This window comes from Mustela nigripes, chromosome 12 (assembly GCF_022355385.1).
Source record: "Mustela nigripes isolate SB6536 chromosome 12, MUSNIG.SB6536, whole genome shotgun sequence".
NCBI classification, from domain to species: domain Eukaryota; kingdom Metazoa; phylum Chordata; class Mammalia; order Carnivora; family Mustelidae; genus Mustela; species Mustela nigripes.
In genome coordinates this window covers 74,264,238-74,272,671 of record NC_081568.1, presented here as the reverse complement: position 1 = coordinate 74,272,671, position 8,434 = coordinate 74,264,238, and the positions used below count along the sequence as shown (strand labels likewise).

The following is an 8,434-nucleotide window of genomic DNA, read 5'->3' as shown; positions in this document are numbered from 1 at the left end:
ACACACACACACACACACACATTATTATAATATTATTTCTAGGTCCTTTTCTCAAAGTATCTGGTTCAGCAGACCTGGGGTGGGGTTCACATACTTGCTTTTTTCTAAGATGTTTCCAGGTGTAAACCAAACTCAGAAGTACATTAAAAGGATAATTTCCATGATCAAATGGGATTTAATTCTGAGATGCAAGGATGGTTCAAAATACATCATAGTAATAGAATCTGGTATCGTAACAGACACAGAAAATATATTTGACAAAATTCAACATCCATTTTTGACTTTGAACACAAATTAGATATAAAAAGAACAAACCTCAACATAGTAAACACCATATACAACAACCAACATCATACCCATGGTGAAGGGGTGAAAGCTTTTCCTCTAAGATCAAGACTAAGACAATACTACCCACGCTTAACACTCCTATTCAGCATAGTACTGCAAGTCCTAGCCAATACAGTCAGGCAAGAAGAAGAAACAAATGGCATCCAAGTTGGAAAGTAATAAGTAAGATTTTCTTTGTTTGTAGTTGCTGTGTTTTAACCAATGAAGTGAAAGATCTATACACTGAAAACTATCTGACACTGATAAAATAAATCAAAACACAAATAAACTAAAAGGAATCCCATGTTCATGGATTGGAAGAGTTAATACTGTTAAAATATCCATATTACCCAAAGCTGTCTACAAATTCATTGCTATACCTACCAAAAGTCCAATGGAATTTTTTGCAGAAGTAGAAATAACAATCCTAAAATCCATACAGAACCACAAAGACCTCAAATAGGGAAAGCAGTCCTGAGAAAGGAGAACAAAGTAGGAGACATCACATTTCCTGATTTCAAGCAAATTATCAAGGTATAGTTATCAAAATGCCATGGTGGCATCAAAACAGAAAGATCAAGGAAACAGAATCAAGAGCCCCCAAATAAATTCACGTATATAAGGTCAACTTAGACTTAGTAAGGGAGCCAAGAATATTCACTGGAGAAAAGACAATCTCTTAAATAAATAGTGCTAGGAAAATTGAATGTATATAAAAGATTGAAACTATATCTCAATTTTTATGAGTGGTAGAAGATAAACTCCAAATGGACTAAAGACTTAAATGTAAGAATGGAAACCATAAAACTCTGAAAAGTAAACATAGGGGAAAAGCTCCTGGACATGGGCCTCGGCAATGATTTTTTGGATGGGTCACCAAAAGCACAAACAATAAAAAATTACAGAAGCTTCTGAACAGCAGAATTATCACTAAAATTAAAACCTACAGAACAAGAAAAGAATATTTGCAAACCATGTATCTGACAAAGGCTTAAAGAACTCACACAATTCAATAGCAAAGAAAAATCTGATTTAAAGATGGGTAGAATATCTGAATAGACATTTTTTTAAAGATTCATTTATTTACTTGAGAGAAAGAGAGTAGGAGAAGGGGCAGAGGGAGAGAACCTTTAAGCAGACTCTCTACTTAGCACAGAGCCTGATTTGGACTTGATTTCACCACCCATGAGATCATGACCTGAGCAGAAACCAAGAATCAGACACTTAACCAACTGAGCCACCCAAGCACCCAGAATGGATAACATGCAGATGGCCAACAGGTACAACAAAAGATGCTCTATGTCATTAATTACTAGGGAAATGCAAACCAAAACCACAATGAGATAACCACCTCACAGTCACAGTGGCTATCATCAAAGCAACAACAGACAACAAATATTGGTGAGGTCACAGAGAAAAGGGAAGCTTCGTGTGCTGTTGATGTGAATGCGAACTGCTACAGCCACTATGGAAAGGAGTATGGAGGGTCATAAAAACATTTAAAATAGAACTACCCTATAACCGAGCAATTCCACTATTCAGAATATATCCCAAGGAAATAACATCATATCAAAGAGATATCTGCACTCCCGGGTTCATGGCAGAATTATTTACAATAGCCAAGAAATGGCAACAACTTAGGGGTCTACTGACGGATCACTGAATAACTATTGTGTGTGTATGTGTACACAATAGAATATTATACACCATAGAAAGAAGGAAGTCCTGCCAATTGTGACAACATGGAATGAGACGGAGGACAAGATGCTAAGCGAAGTAAGTCAGACGAGTAGCATATGATCTTACCTGTATGTGGAACCTAAAACAACTCATAGGAAAGGATGCCAAACCGGTAGTTACCATAGGCAGGGAGAACTGGAGGAAGGTGGTCAAAAGGTACACACTTCCAGTTACAAGTTAGGACTAGGAATTTAATGTATGGTGTGAAGACTATAGTCACCACTGCTGTGGTACATATTAAAGTTGTCAGTAGCAAATCCTAAGAGTTCTCATCATACAGAAGGATGGATGTTAATTACCTTGACTGCAATAATCACCTCACAGAGTACGTAAGTCAAATGTTGCTGTACACTGGACATTCCACAGTGCTCCATCTCAATCCTGTCTCCATAAGACTGGGAAACTCTTAAGAAAGAGAGGTTGGGGGAACCAGGTAGTGGGTATTAGAGAGGGCATGGATTGCATGGAGCACTGGGTGTGGTGCAAAAACAATGAATACTGTTATGCTAAAATTTAAAAAAAAAATTATCAGCATTTTAAAGGGAAAAATAAAAACTTAACCACGATGGGATCCTGTCTCACCTTGAGCCCATCCAGGACCCTGTAAATCTTGATAAAACAATAACCAGCCGCTCCATTCCCCCTACTATCTCTGCTGGAAATTCCATCTGATGTGTTCAGCCCTCTTTTCTTTCTTGGGGGCCATTAACCCTGAGTTTCTGAGCACGTGTATTCAGTTTGGACTTTGTCTTCCCTCAGGAGTGTTCATCCCTCGGTGTAACGAGGAGGGCTATTACAAAGCCACACAGTGCCACGGCAGCACGGGCCAGTGCTGGTGTGTGGATAAATACGGCAACGAGCTGGCCGGCTCCAGGAAACAGGGCGCTGTGAGCTGTGGTGAGTAGGGCCTTCTGCGTCAGCCCCTCAGTGACCTCTGTTGAATGGCAGGTCTTGACTGTATGAAGATCTGGGCAGAGGAGTCTGGAGACCTATCTGTGGTCTAGAGTGAACAGTTGTGTCTTGTTTTAAGATTTTATTTATTTATTTGAAAGAGAGAGATGCAATGGGAGTGGGAAAGGGAGAAGTATGCTCCTTGCTGAGCAGGGAGCCTCATGCAGGGCTCGATCCCAGGACCCCAGGATCATGACCTGAGCTGAAGGCAGAGGCTTAATGACTGAGCCACCCAGGCACCTCCACAGGGAACAACTTTACAGTGCAGACACAAGAACCCTGAAATCACATGAGGTTAGGCATAGCTAGCTTTCTGAGGGGCAGGGACTCACCGTGACCAGGGGACTGGATCACATTTTTTGACAGCGCACAACTTCACTAAACCCCAAGGGTTCTCCCCAAGAAGGCAGAAGCATCTCCGGACCTCTGGGGCTCACAAAGCTTGTGGCCCATGCCATGTCAACTAACCACATCCACACAGAGATGATCCAATATTCAGAGAGTAAACTGCATGGTTTCTCCCTATGCTTAAGTTGCATGAAAAGGACCCACAGCAACTAACCTCCCATCTCTCCTTTTGTCTTCTCATTTCAGAAGAGGAGCAGGAGACCTCGGGGGATTTTGGCAGTGGCGGCGCTGTGGTCCTGCTGGATGACCTGGAGGACGAGCGGGAGCTGGGACCAAAGGACAGATCCGGGAAGCTGAGGGTGCACACCCGGGCAGTGACAGAGGATGACGAGGATGAGGACGACGACAAAGAGGACGAGGTGGGCTACATCTGGTAGTCCCCACGAGGAAGAGGACACGAGGTTTGCACCGACCGGCAAGTCACTTCCTACTCCGGCATTTGTATCTAAGACCCCACAGCACCAAGGCCTCTTCTCCATTGTTGCTCTCTGTACCCGACCTGAGGTTTGGAAGACCGCTCCTTGTCCCCCGAACATTCTGGTCTTGCATACAGTTGTGTGGGAAGAAGGGTGTTGTGTTCTGTTTTTATTTAGACAGGGGAGCGGCTGGCTGAGCTGGATTGGAGCCTCCTTCCCTCCCGTGAGAGTTGTGCAACGCGCATGTGAAGGTTGTGGGATTCTGACCGTGCAGGGAGCCCCCACCTTGTAAACGTCCAAGATGCTTTTCGATTACCCACACCAGTGGTCATTCCAGCATGGTTCCCAGCCTTACGGTGTCTAAGTGCTTTTCTTGTGTCCTGTAGATGTCGTGGAAAACACACCACACTGTACTTTCTTCTGCCCTATCCCCACCACCCCTCGTGGTAATAATTAAAAATTCTTTTTTCATATCACTCTATCTGGCTTCCTACAAACAACAGCCTTAATTCAGTCAAGAGTTCCTTCGGGGAATTGATTTTCCTCATGAACAAAGGTGTCTGGATGCTTCTCTGTACATGCCTAAGGATGTCTGTATGTACAGAGTAGATTGTGTGTACAAGACACACACACACCACTCAGAAAAAGCACTTCAGTATCTTCTTGAAACTCATTTGAAACACAATTATAAATTTGTCAGCTTGTCCAGACCTGGATCACAATTTCTGGAATAAGAAATGTAGATCAGAAGTTCTTTTTTTGCACTAAGAGTTAGCACTTGTAGCCTGCAGGCTGAGGAGGTTCCTTTCCCTATGCATTAGGAGAGTTACTGGAAGCCCTTTGATTTGGATAAGCCTCTGTCCGCCTAAATCACTTTCCTTGCAGAAGCCATGAGACTCCCACATGGGCAACTTCACAAGCCATCTTTTTCATTTCGGCTCAAAGCTTCCCTTCCCCTCCTCCCCGGGGCTGCAGCAATCCTGTCTGCCACGGGTTCCTACCTTCCCTACCGACGCAAGGGCTTTTCCCAAGGCACGGATACACGTCCCCTGCTCCCCAAGAAGACAATACCACAGTGTTCCTTAGCAGAAGAAAATTCAGGATTCTTAACCTCATCTTTTGCTTTTGCCCCATTTCTATCCACAGATCATAGCAAGGGTACACAAGCTGTACAGATTTTATACCACTCATCGTTACTAAAAAGAAATCCCAAAGGGAGGCCACAAAGAACTTCATCATAGCACCTGGAAGCTAGGGTTGGATCTTTAAGAGCTACTCCTTACCCCATCCCCACACCTGCACCAGTGTCAAGAGGCTGATGAAGCAAGCTGTCCACCAGCGTTTCTTTTCCCTAAGTCAGCTCATGATTACAGTCTGTCTCCAAATTTGGTAGGGTCAGCCTCTCTATCATTTCAAGGATTTCTGCCCCTATCAAGCTGGCTCAGATCTAAGTACCAAAGACTAGTCTTCAAAGTGGCCCCATTTAGTTCAGTACCTCAGACCCTTAAGCACCTGCCCCACCGGGTTCCAAGTACCTGGTGACCCTCATCAACGCCTCCCCCACCAAGGCTCTGTAGCCCACATTGGTTTATCTTCCTTTCCTCCTGAGCTCCAGCCCATCCACAAGACAACCACGTAAACTCAGGCAAAAAATACACTCAGCCGAACCATGGTCATGGCAGTAGCTGACCAACCCCCCGCCCCCACCTCAAATGGACCATTTCTTTGTACTTTACCAAGCTGCCTTCAAACCAGCATTTTCTAACTCTAGCATTGGCCACAGTGGCATCATTCCTAGACTTAGTCTCAGAAGGGAAATGAATATACGTGATACAACCAACTTCTTTGGCCCAGGAGACATGGGTACCACCAAGACCCTCCGTAGAGCGAGAATGGAGACGAACTCTGTATTGGGATGGCAACTCCATCACCTCTCTTTCAATTGTTTTCCCTCACTTGAACAAAACACTGAGGTGGTAATTCAGAAAACAGGTGCTTAATTGCAGCTAGATTATAATAGAGTGTATACAAGAATCAAGACATATTAAAAAAATTCAGTTTAGGCCATTAAAGAAAACCATCGTTACTGTCTCCTCTGAGCTTGGAAAAACGCACAAGAGAACAAATTAAAAGCGACAAATTGCTTTCACTTAGAAAAACTTCCAGGAACAGAGAACCACTGATTCTAATTTGCCTAATTATCTTATGACAAGTGTCAAATTAAGATGACACTTAAAGATTCTTAGCATTAACTTAACGATGGAGAAGAGTGGGCTCAGCAGTCAGTTCCCAGTAAGGTAACGAGATGCTTGTTTTCAAAGATATTCCAAGAAGATGTTTTGATTCATTAAAATAGTAAATAAAAAGCCCTCCTAAGACTGGAACCCCAAATCAATGGAGCAACATTAACACCACTTTGCATGCCTCACTTTGGCATGACAGATTTTTAAAGGGCTTTGCTGCTTTTCACAAGAACTAAACATTCGATTTTCTAGTTACCTTATCCTTAGAGGTAGAATTTGTGATTTCCTCTTTTTGGGCAGGAGTCCTTTTGCTAGTGACTAAGTATACATAAAATTCTTGATTAAACAAAAATAATACCGTGATAATCCAGTCCCTTTCTTTGAGACAGGTATTGAACTGAATCCTCACTCACTCATTTCTGCGCGCACTCTACTAAACAGCTTTATTCTTATTCCACACGTGGTTCTTTTATTTAATACTGTTGCCTCAGCATTGACCCTAAATCCCAGAATTTTCTTCCACCATGGTTAGTTGTCTGCCATATTGATGTCTTTTTAATTCCACAGATATTCTAGGCATGGGAATACCTTACTACTCAACCTGAGATTTTGTTACCAGTTTTCCCTTCTTTACACCCATTTCCCCATGCCCAGCAGTGAATGACTAAGTGTCTGTCCAGGTCTGCCCCTCCACTTTTCCCAGAATGCCATTCACACTTTTTTTTTTCCCACCTTGACCACATTGTACAGTAACATCTAACATCTAAGAGCCCTTTCTACAGTGGGTGGTTTTGGTCTTTTTATACCTTTTTCTCAAAGTCACCGATGTTTGTCCCTGTTCAATGTGTAGCATTGTAATGAGAGCCCACCAAATCCTGAGTGTCATTTTGTTGTCCCTATTGTAGATGAAATAGTGATGTAGAAAAATTCTAGTAAATTCTGAATGCTTTTCCACGTAGACTTCTCTGGAATGTGAACACGACTCTTTGGTTAATAGTAAATGCTTAACTGTAGTCCTGAGTAGGTGCATTTCTGTCTGTCTCAATAAATTTTGATTTGTCTGCAACATCTGAGTGTGTGTATTTTCTCAGCTTGCATGTCTTCTCACTGAGCCGTGGCCATGCTCAGTCTTTGGAGGACAAACAGCATAGGCAGACGGGGGAGGTAGACCAGTTGGCAGTCCAGCCTGCCCTGGCCCCTCTCAGTGCATCCTGTGCCCACACAGTCTAGAACCAAACCTCCTAACCCCTATGTTTGCAGCTTTTCCACTGTGTTACTTCATTTTTACCTATCAGATTTGTGTTGTCATCCTGTTGACAACCTTAAACTTTCCCAGTTCTGCTTATTCTTTCCCTCCCATTAGTTATTCTCCAATTCTCCTAAAGAAAAGAAAAGAGAAAGAAAGAAATTCTTCTTTACAGGGGATTCTGAGTTTTCTTCAGTTCATGGATTAACATACCAGAGGCTTGTCAAACATCAGAAAGCACCCAAATTGGAACAGGAATTATTTCCTTTCCAGCTTTATTCACATTCGGGCCAGTGTGCCTATGACTTAATTATACCCTTAGTGAGTAATTTTGCCAAAAGCTAAGGTAGACACTGTCTTATGAATAATTCTGTTCCTTTACCCCATGGAGTAGATTTTACAGACAATCTGTGGATTGACAATTCAGGGAAAGGTGCTTCACAGGTCCACAAAATAACTAATGTTAGCAGAACAATGACCAATATGAACCCTCCAGGGTAGTTTCAGGACACATTAAGGGAAAGTTGACATTTGCGGATACTCTCCAAATCCATCTCAAATCAGCACTGTTGTGCAGGTCAGCTATCACACTTCTCCTCCAGCTGTGACTTCATGGATTCCACGGGGGTTCATTTAAAGGTCAAGCCCAAACGAAGGAGAGCTGAGCCAGAGCTCCAGCTTTGGTAATTCATGGTTAGCAAGAAGGTCATTGCCCCTTCTCTTACAAGGCTCACTCATTTGTATGATTTATGTGGGCAAATTGATTCAAGGAAAGAGGAAGATTTTAAAATGTATTCACTCTGCAAGCCTTTATACATTTATAAGTGAATATGTGTTGGAGTGACACATGCCGCTGTGGGCAGGCCCCACACTGAGTTCTAGGAGTATCGGTGTAAATAAAATGTGGTTGCTGCTCTGTCAAGTTACCTCCTTGATAACTTCTCTGGCCCACTTCTCTTTGACTTTACCTGATTTCTCTGGACAGTACTATGTATGCCACTGGTTTCAACCATCTTCCCTCCTCTGAGAAGCCCCCAGTCTATAGCTTGAGTGTGCATTTTGACTCTCACTCCATCCAGAAACATCACCTACCATTTACATAA

At 42.8% G+C, this 8,434-nt stretch overlaps 1 protein-coding gene across 1 annotated transcript in view; it reads left to right on the top strand.

Moving 5' to 3' along the window:
- SPOCK1 (SPARC (osteonectin), cwcv and kazal like domains proteoglycan 1) overlaps nucleotides 1-7,151 on the top strand; it is a 501,413-nt gene extending 494,262 nt beyond the window's left edge. The window contains exons 10-11 of the mRNA XM_059417623.1: nucleotides 2,827-2,964; nucleotides 3,613-7,151. Coding sequence (XP_059273606.1) covers nucleotides 2,827-2,964; nucleotides 3,613-3,803 — 329 coding nt within the window. The 3' untranslated portion in view covers nucleotides 3,804-7,151. The remainder of the gene's footprint in view (nucleotides 1-2,826; nucleotides 2,965-3,612) is intronic.
- The last annotated feature ends 1,283 nt before the right edge of the window (nucleotides 7,152-8,434 follow it).